General features: G+C 49.2%; 1 protein-coding gene across 3 annotated transcripts in view; it reads left to right on the top strand.

Moving 5' to 3' along the window:
• Nucleotides 1–2,051: 2,051 nt before the first annotated feature.
• The window catches only part of CAPN8 (calpain 8), a 79,859-nt gene continuing 61,445 nt past the window's right edge, over nucleotides 2,052–20,465 (top strand). For all 3 annotated transcript variants that reach the window (XM_071207762.1, XM_071207764.1, XM_071207763.1), the window contains exons 1-2: nucleotides 2,052–2,402; nucleotides 11,449–11,518. In XM_071207762.1, coding sequence (XP_071063863.1) covers nucleotides 2,166–2,402; nucleotides 11,449–11,518 — 307 coding nt within the window. In that variant the 5' untranslated portion in view covers nucleotides 2,052–2,165. The remainder of the gene's footprint in view (nucleotides 2,403–11,448; nucleotides 11,519–20,465) is intronic.

The raw sequence follows: 20,465 nt of genomic DNA, 5'->3' as shown, positions 1-20,465 counted from the left end.
CAGGAGGCCAGCGGGCCGGGCTCCCCCGGAGGCTTTAGGGGGCTTCTGCTCCTTGCTCCTCCACCTTTGGTGTCTGCTGGTGCTCCTTGGCTCGCAGCCGTGCCCCTCCACTGTCTGCTCCGTGGTTCCATCGCCCTTTCCTCTGCGTGGCTCCATCCTCCCTCTGTCTCCCACTTACAAAGACCCTTGTGACGGTATTTAGGGTCTACTGGGTTTATCCAGGATAATCTCTACCTTTCAAGAGCCTTCACTTTTTCATTTCATTTAATTATTTTACTTTAATTTTATATTTTATTTTATTATATTTTATTTCATATTTCATATTATATTTTATTTTAATATCACCAGGAAGTGGACCCAGGACCTTATAGATAGGAAGCAGGCACTCAACCACTGGACTAAATCTGCTCCCCGAGCCTTAACTTAATCACATTTGTGAAGACCCATTTTCCGAAGAAGGAATGTTTCTAGGTTCCAGGGATTAGGAGCTGATCTCTTTGGGGTGGGAGTGGGGTATTTTTCAGCCTACCGCACACACTCAAGTTTGGAAACACCGTTCCCTTACCATCCCGAGATGAGAGGTGACAGAGGAAATTGAAGCCCAGAGGGAAGTCACTAACCCAAGGCCACGGAGCCCGTAACGCCCTTGTTTTTATTTTTATTCTAACAGTGCTCTTTTTTATTTATTTATTTTTTGTCTTTATTTATTTTTTTAATGTTACGTTAAAAAAATATGAGGTCCCCATACACACCCCATCCCCCTCACCCCACTCCTCTCATAACAACAACCTCCTCCATCATCATGGGACATTCATTGCACTTGGTGAATACATCTCTGAGCACCGCTGCACCTTATGGTCAATGGTCCACATTATAGTTTACACTCTCCCCCAGTCCACCCATTGGGCCATGGCAGGACATACAGTGTCGAGTAACTGTCCCTGCAGTACCACCCAGGACAGCTCTAAGTCCTGAAAACACCCCCACATCACATTTCTTCGTCCCACTCCCCACCCTCAGCAGCTCCCATGGCCACTTTCTCCATCTCAGTGCTACATTTTCTTTGATTACTAAACACAATAGTTCATGAATAGAATATCAGCAAGTCCACTCTAATCCATACTCTGTTCCTCCATCTGTGGACCCTGGAATGGTTGTGTCCACTCCACATCTACATCAAGAGGGGGCTTAGATTCCACATGATACTGGGTGCAGTTCTGCTTGCAGCTGCAGGCACTCTTGGCTCCCTGGTGTGGTGGTTGACCTTCTTCACCTCCCTCTTAGCTGGCCTGGGTAAGTCCAATGAACCAGAGGGTAGGAGCTGCAGTTCTGTTGAGGCTCAGGGCCTGGCTATCACATGGACAGTCCAGAGATTGAGTCCCCTGGCTATTCTAAGATCGGAACCACGACTCCTGATTCCCAGGCCTTCTCTTCCTGGTTGTGGTTCTGAGGAATAGTGACGTCGACATGTGACACATATTCTGTGTCCTGTCTCATCACTCTTCCAAACCACCCCAGGAGGTAGGTCCTACTATTGTCTTCCATTTTACAGATGAGAAAATTATGGGGCAGTGACCTTAAATAACTTGCCCAAGGTGACAAGGCTAATTACTGGTGGCGTTGGATAGAAACCCAGGCGTTCAGATGCAGAGCCTCTGTGCCTAGGTTGAACAAACTGCAGGCAGCTCCGTGGGTCTGCTCCGTGAATCACCCCGCCGGTATTTTTGCCCTCCTAGCAAATATAGACGCAGGCTTCTCTGGAAGGAACGCAGACCCCTCCAGCCTCCTGCCCTCCTCCAGCTCGGAGCCAGTTCTCCATTTCCTTGTAAAAAATGTCCTGCAGGGCAGGCCGTCTGATCTCAGTCAGTGGGCAGGCTAGGAAGGAAGCCTCGTAAAGAGGAGGGCGAGGTCCTAATGGACCTCTTCCCCAAATGGCCCGGGATGGGCTCCTTAATGGTCTGCGGAAGGGTAGAAGGGAAAGGTGGGGTGGCTCCATTCGCACCTTGAGTACATATTTGTTTCGAGCTTGACTCACTTCCTTCTGGGGCAGGGCCTGGGCTGGGACGTTGCCCTGCTGCACCTGCCTTCCTGCTCCCCTCCCACAGGGCAGGTCTCGAGAGCTGGAAGCAGCTCTGCCCTCCATTCCACCCACGGGGGCCGCAGCCATGGCAGCACTGGCGGCCACGGTGTCCAAGCAGCGGGCAGCGGCGGGGGGCCTCGGCTCCAACCGGCAGGCTGTGAAATACTTGGGCCAGGACTTCGAGGCTCTGAGGCGACAGAGCCTGCACTCAGGGGTCCTTTTTAAGGACCCAGAGTTCCCAGCATGTCTGTCGGCCCTGGGCTATAAGGACCTTGGGCCGTACTCCCCCCAGACTCAGGGCGTCATCTGGAAACGGCCCACGGTAAGCCGGCGGCCGTGCTGTGGTGTGGCGTGGGGGCGAGCACCTGTGCTGGGCGGAAGGCACTGCTTGAGAAGCCCTGCGTCCTGAGCGCCGGAACCCGTATTTCAGAAAGCGTCCTCTCCACGCCTGCCTTTGAAAACTCCTTTCGCAGGTGGTATAGAGGGGAGAGGAGGCATGGGCTTGGGAATCCGGGTGCTGCCCTTTGCGCTGTGTGGCCACGGGCAGATCGTCTCTGGGAAGCTCAGTCTTCCTGTCTGTAGAAGGGTGCTGCAGGCACCTTATTTTCCAGGGTTGCTGTGAAGACTGGAGAAGCTGAGGGCGCAGTGCCCAGCACACAGAAGGCACAGCATGCTTGGTTAGTTATGAGGACCCGTCCCCTGGGCCAGCTGACGATGGAAGGAATCAGTGCTGGAGGCAATCAGTCCTGGAGCAAGTCACTACGATGCCATTGCTGCAGGGTACAGGGTCACTTGAGCCTCCTGAATTGTCCTTGTTCCGTCTGCGGCGGTGGGTGGAGAGGTTGGGGTGGTGGGTCTGTGAGTGCAGGTGGGGCTCCTGGAGGTTGAACTCAAGGGCGGGGGAGGGAGAACTGTGCCCTCCAAACCGGGTCCCTGAGCACAGCTCAGCTAATCTTGGGTCTGTCACCTACCACTGTGTGACCAGGTCGAACGACATGACCTCTGAGCTGCAGGGATCAGAATTCCCTCTGCACAGTGTGTGGTTGTGAGAACTGACCTACTCCGGCCAAGTCTTCCGTACAGGGTCTGGCACATGACAAAGTCTAAGTGGATACCCTCAGTTCCCTGGGCCAGAGCTCCTATTGTCTTTTAGGTCACAATGGGGAAATCAAGTCATGGGATTTGTTTTCTTGGTGGTAGTTGAAAAGGGAGAATAAGGAGAGAATAATTCTTTGGAAATGTTTAACATCCTCATTTAACTCCAGCTATCTCTACCTCTCTGTTTTCACCCTCTCCGTTTTGCCCAGAAGTTTCTACTGCTACAAAATAGCCCTTTTACCTGTGTCCATGCCCCATTTACCACCCCCTCAGAATCCCCGGGTGAGGCTGGGAATCACATGTTTGTCCTCTCAACCGCAGAGCTGATACCGCATTTCATTTCAGTAGCCTGAGCTGAGCCCGGTTTGGTGCTGGCCGTGGGCGGGGCACTGCTGGGAAGGTGGCTTGAGCGAAGCCGAGGTCTGGGCTCTCTGGGGACGGAGGTGTGACTAACGTGCCGGACAACTAGGGCGGATGAAGTAGGTGAAAAATGGGGTGTAGAGCAGGGCCGGGGAACCTGGGGTGCTACCATCGCTGGGTGGAGAGACGTGGTGGGGCAGGGAAGCTGGCAGGACTGAGGGGCTGAGGAAGAAATGGCTTCTCTTCGTGATCACAGTCAAGTCTCATTAACCGCTGCCTAGTTTTTGTCCTTCCTTTGAAATCCTTCAAGCTCTTCCCTACTCAACCACATTGGATTTTGAATCTGAACAAAATGTTATGGAGGTTCAGGGGAAGGAGCAAGTCCTTTTCCCCAGGTCTCAAAGTCCATGTAAATGTGGTAACGGCCCGATGTGCTGGTTCGTGCCAGCCAACAGCATGCCTGAGTAACGTGGAATGGAAAGACGCCACCTATTTGGAGTTTCTAGATGCTTGTTGAATAAATCGGTGTTTGTCAGTATTTAACCTCTCCATCCGCAATTCTCAGCCTAGGAAGAAGGCTCACCTGGCTCTTTCACACACCTGGCTCATATTCACACACTGCAAAGTACATTAGAGGGGAAGTGGATGTGGCTCAAGCACCTGGGCTCCCATCTACCATAAGGGAGGTCCAGGGTTCAATTCCCGGGGCCTCCTGGTGAAGGCACGCTGGCCCATGTGGTGAGCTGGCCAGTCAGGAGAGCTGGCACAGCAAGATGACACAACAAAAAGAGACTCAGAGGAAAGACAATAAGAGAAGTGGCAGACCAGGGAGCTGAGGTGGCACAAGAGATTGAGCGCCTCTGGAAGGTCCCAGGATCGGTTCCCAGTGCCACCTAAAGAGAAGACCAGCAGACACAGAAGAGCACACAGCAAATGGACACAGAGAGCAGACAACCGGGGGGTGGGATGGGATGGGATGTGGGGGTGGAGATAAACAAAAAGGAAAGGTACGTTAGAGGACACAGACTTATCCTCCAGGACCTTAGAGATTATTAAATAGGCTTCTTTGGTCAGTGAAGACACTGGTTTTATCTCTATCAGGGATATGCCTTGGAATCTGGAAACCAGCCTATTCCTAAATGCTTCATTTCTTTTCTCCAGAAGGCCCCCACGGGTGTGCAGGAAGGTTGGGGTGTCCAGAAATGTGCATTACAAGTGAGCTCGCTGCTGCAAGGGTGACTCCTCACTTGCTCAGGCTTCAGGGTACCTGCCCAGCTGTGGCTCCCACAATCCGGGTTTCCACAAAGGTGTTAATTTTTACGTGCCTTTGTGGGGAAAGGCAGATGAACAGATAGGTGTGTGTTTTTGCCCTTTGATAATAAAAAATCTTGGTGTTTTCCCAATCCAGCCTTTGGTTTCCTGTCCCTGCGGGGCATTTCTGCCGATCTTCAAACTGCTGAGTGAAAGGTTTGCTCGTGCCCTTGTCCAAAGCGTTGGAAGACAGGCTGGCCCAGGTGAAGCTCTCAGGTTCAAGGTGGGCTCTCCAGATGTGTTTTTGGCTCCTCGTTATGCTAGGGCCGTTTGTCCCACTGGTGTTGGGCAAAAACGACAACCCTATACACACAGAAAGGCTGAGCCGCGGGAGACGAGGGCGCGTCTCAGCAGCGGCTGCGCTGCCTCCTGCTTTCCCAGAGCCCGCGCCCAGCCCGGGCCCTGCAGCGGGGCATGCCGGGAGCGGCAGGCCCCACCGGGGCCAGTCAGTGACACTCTTCTCCAGAGGCCCCTTGTTTGGCAGTCGGGCAGGTTACTGATTTTAAGGAGCAATACAGAAATAGGAGGAGGTGGTGTCAGTGAACAGTAAGGACTGTGAAACGTCCAGCCCAAGTTAAGGGAAACCCGAGGGGTAGGACTGTGTGGAGAAAGTGGGGATAAGGATGATGGGGAGAGGCCTCAGTTTGGGGCTGCCATTTTTTCTGCTGCTACCTTTTGGATTAGTGAATTGGATATTTTTTGTTTGTTTGGTTTTTTATTTTTTTCACTTTATTTTCAAAGAAGCTTTAGGTTACAGAAAATTCACAGAAAATAGAGGAGATCCCCCTCCTCCCTGCTCACATTTTCCCCTATTAATAACATTTTCATGAGTATGGTACATTTGTAACAATTGATGAAAACATATTGAAGTAGTGCTGCTAACCATGGTTGATGGTTTACATTATGGATTACATTTTGGACCTTACACTTTCATAGGTTTGACAAAATGTCTAATGGCCTGTATCCATCACTGCAAGATCATGCAGAACAATTCCAGTGCCCTAAAAATGCCCTATGCTCCGTCTATTTTATTCTTCCTTCCCTTCCCCTGGAAACCCCTGGTAACCACTAAGGTTCAATTTTTGAAGAATAAGGTTCATAGATACATGCATTAATATTACAAGTGTGACATATTGGTCTGTTTTCTTTCATAAGGCACTGCCTATATTTTTGAGAGATCCTTGCCCCTCTAATTGAGAACATAGCAGGCCTCCCCAGGATGGGAGCTTAATGTTTTGTTTATTGTGTGGGTCTCCACCCAGTGTTGTAACACCCTGTGACAAGATCAGCACTTACATATTCCACAGAATCATGCCCCAGTGTGCCCTACCCCCATATCCCACCACCCCAACACCCAGCACCAGGAACCCTTCCCTGCCGTATTTGCCAAAAGAACATTCCCACCCTTGTAGTTTTAACCGCAGACCTGCACATCCCCAGATTCACCTGCTCCTTCCCCGACCCTCCCCACAGTTCCATAGACCCCACTACTCCCCTTCTAGCACCGTCAACCCCCCTCACATCCCTGCACCATTACCCCATCCACTGCCCGGCCACCCTCATGGGCTTTGCCTGTGTGGAACCTTGGCTCACCACCCTCTACTCCGTCTCCTGATAACCTAAATTCCAGACTCTCGTTCTGTGAGTCTGCTCAATTTGCTTAAGTCCTATCAGCAGGGTCATGTAATATTTGCCCTTCAGGGCCTGGCTTAGTTCATTTTAATTCAACAGTGATTTATTCAGTGCTAATCATGTGCAGGTGCTAGAGAGGAGGCTTTGGGGAGTTTCCGCCTAGCTGGGGAGAGACACAAGGGGACAGGTAGACAACTGACAGGCAGCGAGGCATTCAGAGCATGGGCTTGGCATCAAGCGTTTCAGGATTCTGGTCCCCTCCCTGCCATTTACTAGCCGAAGGACCCTGGGTAAGCTACTAACTGTTGTGGGAAACTGGCTTACCTGTTCCTTAGTGTAAATGTTACACCTGTTCTACTGTAGATGTTGCAGTTGTTAGATGTTGCAGTTGTTCCCTATTGTTGTAGATGATATTGCAGTTCTAATAGCAAACAGCTGCTTGGTAGTTTCCAATAAACACGAAGTGGAAACTAGGGTCGAGGCTCTCAGTTCCAGAAGCTGGGAGTCCCCTGGTCCCAGCTTTATCTCCTCTCTCGTGTCTCTCCTTCTGTTCTTCATTTCTGTAAGTTCTGCTTTGCCTTCCCTTTGAGCCGACCTATCGCTGAGTTGATCGCAGCCACTAACCTTCTGAGACTCAGTTTCCTCATCTATAAAATGGGAAGGGTACTATTCTTACCTCAGTGGATGCTTGGGAGGCTTGAATGAGAGGTGGCTGACCCGATGCCTGGCCTGTAATGGACGTCTACACCATGAGAGATTCAGTTATTTGCACAAGGCAGATTGTCCAGAGGGGAAACATGAGTCCGACCAAAATGCCTTGGAAATACAGGGGAAGGAACAGTTCAGTTTGATTGTGGAAGTGGAGCAGGCTAACTCCTGGACACACTAGAGCTGGGCTTGATGGAGGAAGGAGGAGAACTCGCCCCCCGACGGGGTTGGGTCGTGGATGTGTGTGCAGAGGATGGCAACGGTCTGTTGTAGGAGGAGAGGGAACATTGTGGAAACCTGGGAGAAGTGAAGCTGGAGACACCACCTGGGAGATCCCAGGGAGGCTTAGTGCTGGGCTAAGGGGGCACCGCTAATGACGAGGAGGATGACGGTGGCAGCACTACTGGGCTGCCTGAAGGTGCACGGGCAGGGCCCTGAAGCGCCGAGTCAAGACCGTCAGGTGTGGTCTGGTGACCTGGGAGAGTGGCGTTTCCAAGCGGTCATCACCCCTGAGAAGGTGAGGTTGTAATTCACTGCATGCCGTACTAGAACCTGTGTTTCCCTTATGTAGAGTCACCCGAGTTTGTCAAGAGGCTCGCAGTACAGGAATTTGTTTTTATGGAGTGATTAGAGATCCTTATCTGAGTAATAGTAAAACACTAATACTAAAAAGACGTGATTATTATTAAGGAAGAAAAACCAGAACCCAAGCCTGGGCAGGTGGGCGCCCTTGACTGCACAGGACCTGCCGCTTTTGAACCTCTTCTTCTTGGGCAACCAAGTTACTTTGTGTCTCTGATCTGAGTTCCAACAGAAAATTAGCAATGGAGAGAAGACTTTGGTCAAATTCTTCAGGCATAAGTCTAAGATGTAATCTCTTTGCAAAGTTGAAGACTTTCTGTTGACCCTGAAAGATTCATGTACCATATTACTACTGTGGGAAAATGCGGGAGATGTGGGGGGTGGGGCATCTGGGAATCCCCTATGTATATTCTCTGTAACATTTATGTAATCGAAGTATCTTTTTAAAAATAAAAAAGTGGAAAAAACACAAATATTGTTAGTCATGGCATGTCTTAGTTTTTTTGGGGGGATGGGTGAGGACTAGTTTTGAATTATACTAACAAATAGCATGAAGTGAAACGCGCGTTCCGCCTCCCTCTAAACCAGCCCGCACCATTCTGGACGCAGCGCTTCCTCTTTGAGGGGACCGCAGCTTTTGCCAGCCGCCCTGTCCAGAACTCTAGCAGAACTTGGTAAACCTATTAGATGTGAGTGGGCCATGGGTAGCTGGGTGTAGGGCACAGGGCAGTGATCTGGGGAGGGCCCGCTTATTCTGTAATTAGTAGCCGGGTGATGTCGCCAAGAGGCAGGGCTGGGCTTGTTACTGCTGTGTGAGGCTGGGTGAGCGGAGGTCGAGCCCCAGGCCTGGGGGAGCAGAGTGAGCACAGTGAGGGAGGCCGAGGCGGAGTGTTGAGAGCAGTGAGGAGACCACCAAGGGCAAGTGGGTCCCACAGCCAGGAAGGAGTTTGCAGGGGGTGGGGATAGCATTAGTATCCATTATCAAAGACCAGCAAGTAACAGAACAAGACAGACAAAACACTAAAAAGACTGAAATACAAAAACACACAAAAAAGATACAAAAACAAAAAAAGATAAATCAATTAACAAAACACGACAAAACAGTAAAAAAGATAAAAACCCAAAAAACACGAAAAAGGTAAAGATCAGTCAAGTAAAAAAAACAAAACACATAAAAAAGATTAAACCAAACACATAAAAAATAAAAAACCCAAAACACATAAGAGATAAAAAACAAAACATAAAAGATTAAAAAAGAATCAGTTAAGTAAAAAAAAAAAACATAAGATAAAAACCAAAAAGCACAAAAAAGATTAAAAAAAAACCCAAAAACAAAAAAGAAAAAAAAGATCAGCTAAGTTAGAGTGGAATAAAAAATACCTATCACTGTTAGCAAATTCAGAGAGCACTGGTGTGTTAGTTGAGAGCCGTTTTACTGGAGTTGTGGAGGCATGTGTCAGATTTCAGGGGACTGATGGATGAAGGGCAATGGGGAAGAGGAGAATATTTTAGGAGGGTTTTTAAAGGATGGAGACTCTTCCAAAGCCCTAAGCAATGTTTTCCTTTCCCTTCCTCCTCAAAGAAGCAATCTTTCCCTTATTTAAGAGTTTTTTAAATTAAAAAGTTTTTTCTTCTTTTTATTTATTAGTTTTTTAATCTCTGCACTTTTTATTAGCCAACACATGACTGTCTGGACACAGGGAGCTCCTGAGGATATTGGATTAGGAGTTGCAGCTGCCTGCTTGTAGCACTCCTACTTTGGTTAATGCCACACTTCTCTCTTTAAATTGTCATTAGATATGGCAAAAGGTTGAATCAAACAGAACTAAATGTCCATCACTATAACTTGTGGTTCTATCTATATGTGCTGATAGGAAAAGATGTACAAGACATGTGATTTAAAAAGGGATATATGTGTGTGTGTGTGTGTGTGTGTGTGCTTTTATATGCAAAGACGGTGTCTGGAAGGAGGAGAATACATAAGAAATGTTAATAGTGGGGAATTTGGTGGTGAAAGGGATTTTTTGGTCTTTTGCCCCATTATTTACTGTTGGAGTTGTTCCCATGTGCATGTATTTTCAGTAAAATTTTTATTTTATTTTTTACATTTTTATTTTCAGTAAAGAACAAGCTAAGGAAGAAATTTAAAACCTTTTTATTTTAGGAACATATACAAAACTCAAATTTTCCCTTTTAGCCTAACCACTTTCAAGTGTAAAACTCAGTTGTATTAATTACATTCACAATATTGCGCTACCATCAAAATTTTTATTTTAATACTTGAAAACAAACCCAGCCCAAAGGAGCTGTTTCTGCCCATGTAGGCAGGGGCCGGCAGCCTTAGACGGCATTATGGGGCTCCACTTGGGCGCCATCTCCTACAGCAGAATCCCAGAGCACAGTAGGTGCACTTGGTGCCTCTGTTCAGCCCCCTCCTTGCGGCCTGTTTTTTTTTTTTTCCTTTTAGGAGGTACTGGGGACTGAACCCAGGACCTCCCACATGAGAGGCAGGCACTCAGCCACTGAGCTACATCCACTGTCCCTGGTCCTTTTTGACCTACCATTCTTTCATCTCTCTGACGCGATATAGAAAACGGTTCTCGCTCTTTGTGAGTCCTTGACGTAGCCCAGTCCAGGATGCCTCTGATGAAGTACATGCTGACTTGCTTTTTTGTTCCTCGCGAGCCTTCCTCTTTCCCCTTAGTGTGTGCACGGTGGCCAGGCAGAGCCATCTGCCTCAGAGCCAGCCCGCAGACTGGCCTCCATTCTGCCCTTCTCATGGACACGGGCATCTCCTACTTCTGAGAAGCCTCTCAGCCACAATTCAGGACAGCTCTTACTTTTCTCACTTTGTGCGTGTAGTCTGCATTCCATTATTATGCCCTCGGCTTTCCTCTCTGATTTTCTTTTCATGAGTGTCATGGGCTCATGTGGAATGCAAACACCCTGAGGTGGAGAACCACGTGTTCTTTCTCCTCTATCATCATTTCATCATGCTTCTCCCTCCCCTGCCCACCGAGGTGCAAATAGTACCGCACATGGCACAGCTACTCAGTGAATCCTTGCTGGGTACACCTATGGGAGGGACGCCTGAAGAACGCCTCGTGTGTCCCCGTAGCTCTCGAGGGACTTAGACTGCTTGAGGCAGACGCCAGGGAGCAGTGGGTAAGAGGAGGAAGCTGAGTTCTCCTCTCCCAGTGTGGCGCTTCCTGCCACCTGGGTGTTTCCATCGGCAATGGGATCGATATCGTTGTCACGTATTTAATGACTGCCCGCAGGGTGAATTCACGGTGCTAGAGCTAAACCTTGTTCTCTTCTCGCTGTAAAGAGTGTTGTCTGTGTGGATGACATCACAGTGCAGCTTGTCATTACCCCAGCCTGTGCCTTCCTCTCCCCTGCCCCACCTTTCATACCCACGCACCTGCACTTAGGTATGGTAATCAAAACATGAGTGCCACCACCCCGGGCTCTAGCTGCTACTGCCCTGCCCCGTGGCTGGGTGGTGTGGGCAGGTCTCCCCACTTCCCTGCGCTCCAGAATCTCCCGCAGTAAAACGAGGCATGCGCAGGAGACGGTGTCCTTACTTCCCTCCAGGTCTGGAATTCTGCGACTCTAGTGTGTATTTACCTGTCACCATCGTGGGGCAGCTTGACTTGTCTGTTGCCTCTTACTTTCAGGAGCTGTGTCCCAGCCCTCAGTTTATCGTCGGCGGAGCTACGCGCACAGACATTTGTCAGGGTGGGCTAGGTGAGTAACGCCCGAGAGCCCTGTTTGTTTTGGGAGAGGGGGTGTGTGTGTGCGCAATGAGCAATAGCAGATTAAGCTGCTGGACTCGAGCAAATGAATTATGTACACGAGTATCTGCACGGGTTTGTGTTTTTGGAACTGCATACTTCCCCATGGGCCTCCAATGCTGGAACTCTCTTTTGCCTCCCTCAGTAAGTGGGTTTTCCGCAGGCACATTTAACCCCTCTAACATGGAGTAAGGAGCCAGGATTATGAGCACACAGTAGATAACCATGCTGGCCTTTTTAATGGTCATTACCTCCAGGCAGACGTAATGTACCCTGTGGAATGTCTGTGTCTGTATAATTATGGGCTGTCATAATAGATATTTCTATAATTAGTAAGAAACCAAGAGTCTTCTTTTTCTAGCCAGGCTTTCTTTCAGAGGCCCAGAATTCTGGAATCAAGAAACATCATTTCCCAACCTTGCATATTCCCTTCAAATCAGGTGGAGTTAAGTTTCAGAAATAATTCATTTTAGTTTGTTTGGCAAATTCTAGCTTCAATTGTCAGAAATTGAGCTTCTCCTAGATAGCAGATGTAGCTTGGTTGATCCCAGCAGCCCTCCTGATGCCAGGGCCGCACAGAGGGAATTTCTGCATCGAATTGGACGACACATTTTATGGGTCATCGTGGTCCTGAATTGAGTTTGCTGGGCTTCCAAACTGCTGCAAAACAGAGACCTGGATGGAGATGGAGGCAAAGAAGAAACAAATTCAACTTGGTGGAAAACAGCAAAACAAACCAAAAGCTCAGCCTCTGCACTGATCCAATGTTTTTTTTACATTTTTAGAGGAAGTCTCCCCTCTTTTCTTTGCTTGTTTTCCAGCCAGGAAAACCCTCTCTCCAGCTTGCTTGAAATCCTCAAGATTTTGAAAATCACATGGTACTTTAACTTACATGGCCCCAATTTTCTCTCCTTTAATGAATATAGCAAATATGCCGCAGCCAGAGCTCATGGGGTAAGGAGGATGGTTTGGGGTGTCGCAACCAGCCTGTGCCCTGTCAGCTGATGGCCTCGGCCTCCGTATCTTTGTGTGGGGCTCTGGGCATGGGGGCGCAATCTGGCCTTCTCTTTACCTGGATGAGCGAGTTGTGCCTTTTTACTTCAAGCTAGATGTTTAACCTAATTGCATGCATCTGTCGCTGCTCCTCGTTAGAGGTGTTTTAACTTTGGAAGAGGGATTTATTAAGTGCCTTTTAATTGATTGACTGGGGTGAATTTTCCTTTGAATGGTTTTAAGCAAGAAGAGAGTATTTCCACCAAGGGGACTGCGTGTTGCCATGGTGAGGGTGTGCTGCCCATTTAGACGAGGCCGGCGGGCAGGCAGTGAACCCAGCTCACTCAGAGTCCACCTGCCGGTGGCACAGGCGGGGCGGCTGCTGCGGGGACGCCTGCGCCCCCCGCCGGGCCTGCGGAGGAGGCCGAGCAGGGAGTGGAGAGCGGGTGGCTGTGGCCTGGGAGACGGGAGCCAAGCCTGGCCCTGAGAAGGGGGGAATCGTGTGGCTCAGAGGAGAGATTCCTCCCCAGCTTACAGGGTGGTGCTCAGAGAACAGGGCAGCGCTGCTGCAGCGCTTGCGCAATCCGGGTGTGGCCGGGATTCCTATTTGTTGCCTTTTTGGAGTCCTACAGAGCCCAGTGGGTCTGCCCTAGTTTTCTTCTCCTCCTCCTCCTTCTTCTAACAGTTGGTGCATTTGATGAAAATGATATTTTCTTCATGGAGTAATTGTTATTATTTATTATTATTATTACTTAAAATATTTATTTTATTATTTCTCCCCACCCCCTCGTTGTTGTAATTGCTGTGTCTGTTGTGTGCTGGTCTTCTTTCTAGGAGGCACCAGAAATTGAACCCAGGACCTCCCATGTGGGAGGGAGGCGCCTAATCACTTGAGCCACCACTGCTGCCTGCTTTGTTGTGTCTCTCATTATGTTTTTCTTCCTTGTGTCTCTTGTTGCATCATCTTGTTGCATCAGCTCACTGCACCAGCCTGTCATGACAGCTCGCTGTCCTGCTCTTCTTTAGGAGGCATTGGGAACTGAACCTGGGACCTCCCATGTGGTAAGCAGGAGCTCAATCGCTTGAGCCATACCTGCCTCCCTATTTTTTATTATTGTAACTGCACATGGTTAAAAAATTAAAATAACTAAGAAGTATACAGTGAACAGTCTCCTTTCCACCCCAACTCCATCTATACCATTGCTCACCACTCTGTAACCCCTTCATGTGCATGTGTGTATCCTTTCAGTGTTTCTTTTTGTCAATGCAAGCAAATCTACATTTTCCTATTTTTCCCCTTTCTCAAATGAAAGGTAGCCCACTGTAAACAGTGTTCAGCACCTTGCTTATTTCACTTAATATTATAAAATTCTTGAAGATCTTTCCATGTTAGTACACATAGAGTTTTGTCCTTTTCTTTTTCAAAATATCTTACTGTGGTGATACACACACACACGACATAAAATTTGCCATTCGAACCATTTTTAAATGTACTGTTCAGTGGCATTAATTCCATTCACAGCATTGTACAACCATCTTCATCCATTTCCAAAACGTTTTCATTGCCCCACACAGTTAACTCTATGCCCTCTAAGTAGTAACTTCCCATTACCCCAGCCCCAAGGCAGCCTCCAACCTACTTTGTGGCTCTCTGAATTTATCACAGCTGTTTCTCATAGGCTGAACCATCCACTAACACAAGCTCATCCAAGTTCATCCGTGTTGAAGCATGTGCCATAGCGCCATTCCTTTTTATGGCTGAACAGTATTCCATTGTATGGGTAGACCACAGTTGTTCTAGCCATTCATCTGCCAAAGGAACACTGGGCCCATTTCCCGAAGTTCTTCTGTGAACTTTGGTGTACAAATATCTGTTGAAGCCCCTGCTTTCAATTCTTTGAGACCTAGGAGTGGGATTGCTGGGTCATGTGGTAGTTCTATGTTTAACTTTTTTTTTTTAGGAGGTCCCGGAAATTGAGCCCAGGACCTTGTACGCAGGAAGCAGGTGCTCAACCACCGAGCTCCATCAGCTCCCCAATGTGAGTTGGCGTTTCTGTGGTTGTTTGCTTCAGGAGGTACTGGGGATCAATCCCAGGACCTCATACGTGGAAAGCAGGGACTCAACCATTTGAGCTACATTCGCTGTCCTCTGTGTATAACTTTTTGAGATACTGCAAACTGTTTTCCAAAACAGCTGCACCATTTTATGTTTCCTGTCCGCCCTGTGTCCCTGCCCCCCAGCAATGCCATCCTTTTTTAGCCACTGGAGAGTCCTGCAGTCCACCGTGTGGCTGTGCCACAGTTGACTTACCCAGTCTTCTGTAGATGAACACACATTATTTTCACTCTTTTGCTCTTATAGGAAACGTTGCCCTGAGTATCCTTGTCCTTGCATCCTATTAGCTGTGCGGCCTTACTAAGCCAACTGTGAGCCTCTTGGCTCCCGTTGGAATCTATGCTCATGTGCAGTCCTATTGGCTTTCTTTGGAGACAAAATTATTGGAAAATAAAGACTGGGGAACCTGTGTGCTAAGGACCCAGTGGCTCTAAACAATTCTTACTCCTTGGGTAGGTCAGTTTCTGTGGGAGGCAAGTATGGTTTGGCGTCTACACAAGTATTTAAATGGGGTATCTTTCAATGAAACTGCCCCCAAACAAAAGCCCTCCCCGTGTCCCCAGGCCAGGCTTCATTCATCCAGGCAGAGCAAGGAGGGGAGCTCCCCAGAGATCATGCCCCTTGCATTCCCAGCCTTTCTGTACCCCATCTTCTTGGGGAGCCTTTACTCACCAGGTCCAGCCAGGACCACACACGCTCAGTTTCCTACTACAGGGTGAGGAAACTCAGGGACACCTCATGTTGTGGTGCCTAAGAGGTAAGTGTGCACCTTCTGTTTGACCTCAGCTGGGAACGTGTGTGCTAGTTGGAAACTTGAATTTTTTACTGCTCTGTACGTGTCCATGAATGACTGCAAAAGTGCTGTGAGTATTGATTTGGGGGTGATAAGTACATTTTAGGGAGTGGGTAGGGAACTGCAGAAGCCTAGCTGGCCCTCTACTTGGTCCCGCACAATCTGTCTCTCCTGTACTGTGGCACATGCTCACCCCCCACCCCGGCCTGAGCCCTCTGTGGCCGCTGAAATGGAGCTTACCCTACACCGAAGCACCCATTTTTGGTTTTGTGTGCTCCACAAAGGGAGTCACACCTCTGCATCAACCAGGACTCCAACCCAACTAGCTTAAGGGAAAAAGGGGGCAATCTATTGGCTTATCTACTTAGTCCTTGAAAAGAGAGGATCAGTGTTGGCCTCCGGGAAGCCTGGTCCAGGGAGCTAACTGCTGCCGGGGCCTCCTGTTGGCTCATCTCTGCCGGTTGCTGTGGGTTGGCGTCCTTTTCCATCCCAGACAGGCTTCCTATGTTAGGAAGTATAACCACTTGTGGTTCCAGCCTTCATCCCCAGCATCGCACACCAGCTTTGATGTACAAATATCACAAGAGGACTCTGGTTCCTTGCTCACCCCCGAGCTAGTTGCTGCAGCCAGAGGGGTGAGGCCATGTGGGTGCGCCGTGTGGTTATACCGTGTGGGTACTCTGTGTGGGTGGGCTGTGTGCGTGGGCCATGTGGGTGTACCGTGTGTGTGGGCCCGTCCTGAGGCCATGTGGGTGGGCCATGTGGGTGGGCCACGTGGGTGCACCGTGTGGGCCCGTCCTGAGCCGTGGGTTTGTGGCGGCCTCCCCCCGCAACCACAGGGGACAGTCTCCTGCGCGCGGGGGCAGACAGAATAATAAATACAGCCCAACATGTAAAGGAAGGGGCCATCATTTCCGGGGCTGGCCCAGCCTGGCTGCGCCTTCCCCACTCTGTCTCAGCGGCTCTGGCCTTTCCCCTGCTCCTAACTTTAGCTGATTTTTCATTATTCACAGATTTCGTATTGTTGAATTCACCTACTTGCTAAAATTTATTTGTAACCCCAAAGTCAATACTTGCAGCACTTTCCTGGTCATCCGCTGACAGTGCAAAGCAGTGAACAATTTGAGTCGCCCCATATGCACGTTCCTAGATGAGGTCACACAAGGACGCTCTGTCTTCTTGTTTCAGCTCTCTTTCTGTAAACAAGTGTCCTTCTCATGGTATGTTTTTAAGATTTGTGTGCTTTTGTGTGTGTGTGATTTCACTGTTTAAAATGACCCCCGAGCATAGTGCTGAAGTGCTGTCTGGTGGTCCTTAAGTACAAGGAGGCTGTGAAGTGCCTTGCAGAGAAAATTCATGTGCTTGATGAGCTTTCTTCAGGCACGAGTTATAGTGCCGCTGGCCGTGAGTTCAATGTTAATGAGTCAAAAACGGATATTGGGAAATGGATGTGGCTCAAATGTTTGGACTCCTGTCTACCATATAGGAAGTCCAGGGTTCGATTCCTGGGGCCTCCTGGTGAGGGTAAGCTGACCCGGGCAGTGAGCTGGCTGGAGTGGAGACCTAGTGCAGCAAGATGGTGCAACAAAAAGAGATGCAGAGGAGAGACGATAAGAGACGCAGCAGACCAGGGAGCTGAGGTGGCGCAAGAGATTGAGCACCTCTCTCCCACTCTGGAAGGTCCCAGGATCGGTTCCCAGAGCCGCCTAAAGAGAAGACAAGCAGACACAGAAGAGCACACAGCGAATGGACAGAGAGCAGATGGTGAGCGCAAAACAATGACGGTAGGGGAGAAAGAAATAAAATCTAAAGAAAAAGAGCCCAACCCCTCCCGTGTATTGTCAGTTGTCTTTAAACAGGAACACACATAATACAAGGCTGTGTACTGATCTGTTGATGAAAATGTGGCCAGAGGCTCACTGGAACTTAAGCCTGTATTTCCTCTATGAGCAGTGGTTCAGTATTTGCTACTTTAGTGTTTGCGGCAACTTTATAGAATGTAATTACTGGAATACCAAGAATCCTCTTTCTGGGATCTCAGCAGTGTCTAACCCAGAATGTTGGCATGGAAAGAGCACATACAAGTAGACCTGGGTGTTCTCGGCCTGCCTGTGGACTCGGCACCTTAGTTTTCACACCTCTAAAGTGGGGGAATAATCAAACCCAGTGTGCAAGGCTGCTGCAGCGAGTAGAGAGTTGACACTTCTCCTTGTCATCGGGAAATTGGCACCACGAGGGCGGAAAAGGGCATTAATGACCCTGGGAGTCCCGGCTGCTCCCTGGGCTTCTGCATCTCCATGTGCCACGGGCCTGGTGCAGGGCAGGGCTCTGAGTGCTTGTGGGCCTTTCGGCCTGAGCCCCTGCCTGTGGCATTCGGAAATCACCTGAAATCAGCTGTGGTCTCAACCCGAGACTACGTTGTGTTTTCCTCTCTGCCTTGCTCTGTACCACTGTTGTCAATTAGGCACTGAGCATAAAAGTAGTCCCGTCCTGGAATTGTCTATGTGTCTTTTTTTTTTTTTTAAAGATGTTAAAAAAATTTATTTCTCTCCCCTTTTCCCCCCCGCTCCCCCGTCCCCCTTCCGAGGTGTCTGCTCTCTGTGTCCATTCACTGAGTGTTCTTCTGTGACTGCTTGTATTCTTGTCAGCAGCACCGGGAATCTGTGTCTCTTTTTGTTGTATAATCTTGCTGTGTCAGCTCTCCATGTGTGCGGCGCCATTCCTGGGCAGGCTGCACTTTATTTCATGCTGGGCGGCTCTCCTTGCGGGGCGCACTCCTTGCGCGTGGGGCTCCCCTACGCGGGGGACACCCCTGTGTGGCACGGCACTCCTTGTGCACATCAGCACTGCGCATGGGCCAGCTCCACACGGGTCAAGGAGGCCCGGGGTTTGAACCACGGACCTCCCATGTGGTAGGCGGATGCCCTGTCCATTGGGCCAAGTCCGCTTTCCTGTCTATGTGTCTTTATTCTCAGTGGATTTCAAAGTTTCACATAAGCCAGTCTACCCCCTTGTCCGTTGCTGGCTTGCTGACCTTGCGGGGTGGGAACTTGAAGGTGCTTGAAGGTGCTTGCTGCCCCTAGCAACAGACACACCATGGACAGAACTGGCCCAAGCCCCTGGTGGTGCCCTGGGTGACAGACAGGAGCACACAGAGAGCCACGTCTGATTGCTGGCTGGATCCCGTGGCCCCAGGGAGTCTCTGCTCCGAGGCCCCTCAGTGCCTGGCCCGGCTCTCACGGGTTTGGCGGGGCTGCCCCCTCTCCCTGCCGCGTAGGTGCCATTCAGGCCCAGCCTGGTTTCCTCCACAGGCAGGGAAACGCTGAGAAGTTGTATCATTTGTGCCTATGGTTGTGAAAATGCAACAGGACTTAAAATACCTTCAGATGCTTTAAAACAATAGATGACCTTGGTCTCTGGAAAATGAAATACGACACTCACTGTTTTCAGGAACAGGGAGCAGGAGACTTTCTTCTTTAATAGATGAAGAAAGGAGACTTCCAGAATTTAGACAGAAATTAGGAGGCATTGTAAATAACAAGTGTTACAATGTTTATCCATTTCTTTTAAACAATCTATTGTGATAACAAATACACTTTCTCCTTTTACCTGCTTTCAGGTAGACAACTCAAGGGTGTTACCTTCCCAGTGTTGCGCCACCAGCACCACAGTCCCTTGGTAAAACGTTTCCGTCACCCCAAACAGAAATTCTGGCCCATTATGTTTACCCCAAATTTTAACCTAAAATTTATTTTCTTATTTTATTTATGGTTTATTTTCCATAAGTGACAGGAGTAGCACGTGAGATGAGCTGTGCTCGCAGGCTTGGTAAGTGTTGGGCTGCCCTCTCTCTCCCCTGCCTTCTGGGTCTCACTCTCAGCCTCATCCTCTGTGTATGTGCTGGCTTGTCTCTTCCACCTCCCTTTCTCTACCGACCTGAGGTTTCAACCCACCTCTGTGGAGTCCATGTCTTTTTCATCTTTTTGTTGGATTTGTTGAATAGAGCGTTATATTCTGTATTCCTGATGTGAAAAGGGAATTACTGGGCTGTTTCCCCAGTCTCTAAAGACAAACAGAGAACAAACGGCAGTGCTCTACATTCATTTCTCCTGCATTTATGCGCCCCTCACATTGATTTTCCTCTGAGCCGGCGCCCCCCAGTGCGGGCCAGCAGGCGGGGGCTGTCAGCGTCCTTCAGAGGACTTTTCTAGACACCTTTTGATCTGTAGCCTCCTCCGAGGCTGGGCGAAGGGAATCAATTTACTAGGACAGAATGCTACCGTTAATGAGCGATCAGGGGAAGCCCGAGAGCTGAGGCCCAAGGCTGCTCGCTGACTCTGGGAGGGCAGGGTCAGACCTCCAGGAGACGGAAAACTGCACGGGGCTGTTCTGTTCGGCCCGCCATTGGGGGGGGGGTGCTTTGGCTGACGGGCCTTTTCCTGTCTGCGGGGTCCCCGCTCCCCCCTTGCCCCCCTTTCCCCCCTTTCCCGGTTGCTGTGCTCCGTGCCCTCCCGTTTGGTCTCACCATCACCACTGTCCTGAGGACCCTGTGGAAAGGGCCTGGGGCAGCCATTTACACTTTAATATGAGCTAGAGCTAACGGGTGACAGAGGATCTGCATCCTGACTACTATTTAGAGAATGTGAAAGCACTCATTCTGTTGCAGCTTTAGTTTCACTAACCCCTAACTGAAATGTATCATTTCCCTCTATTATGAATGCAGGCAATGAAGCACGGTAAGTAGAAATCACAAATTGCTTTCATATCATAGTACAGTGGTTGCAAACACCTTAAAATACCATTTCTATCACTACTTCAAAATCATGCTGTTTATGAAGCTCCTTTCTAAATCTTTTATGCAGGACATTAATAAAGAAGCACAATATTACAATTTCTAAAAATGCATTTTGATAATGGTTTAATACGGCTCCCTTTCTAATTCTCTTTTTCATTTTCTGCACTGAGAAACATTATGCTGAGAGCGGGTCCTAGGCTTCA

The sequence above is a fragment of the Dasypus novemcinctus genome, chromosome 13, assembly GCF_030445035.2.
Source record: "Dasypus novemcinctus isolate mDasNov1 chromosome 13, mDasNov1.1.hap2, whole genome shotgun sequence".
Taxonomy (NCBI): Eukaryota; Metazoa; Chordata; class Mammalia; order Cingulata; family Dasypodidae; genus Dasypus; species Dasypus novemcinctus.
The sequence above is the reverse complement of the archived record's forward strand: the minus strand, read 5'-3'. Positions and strand labels throughout refer to the sequence as shown.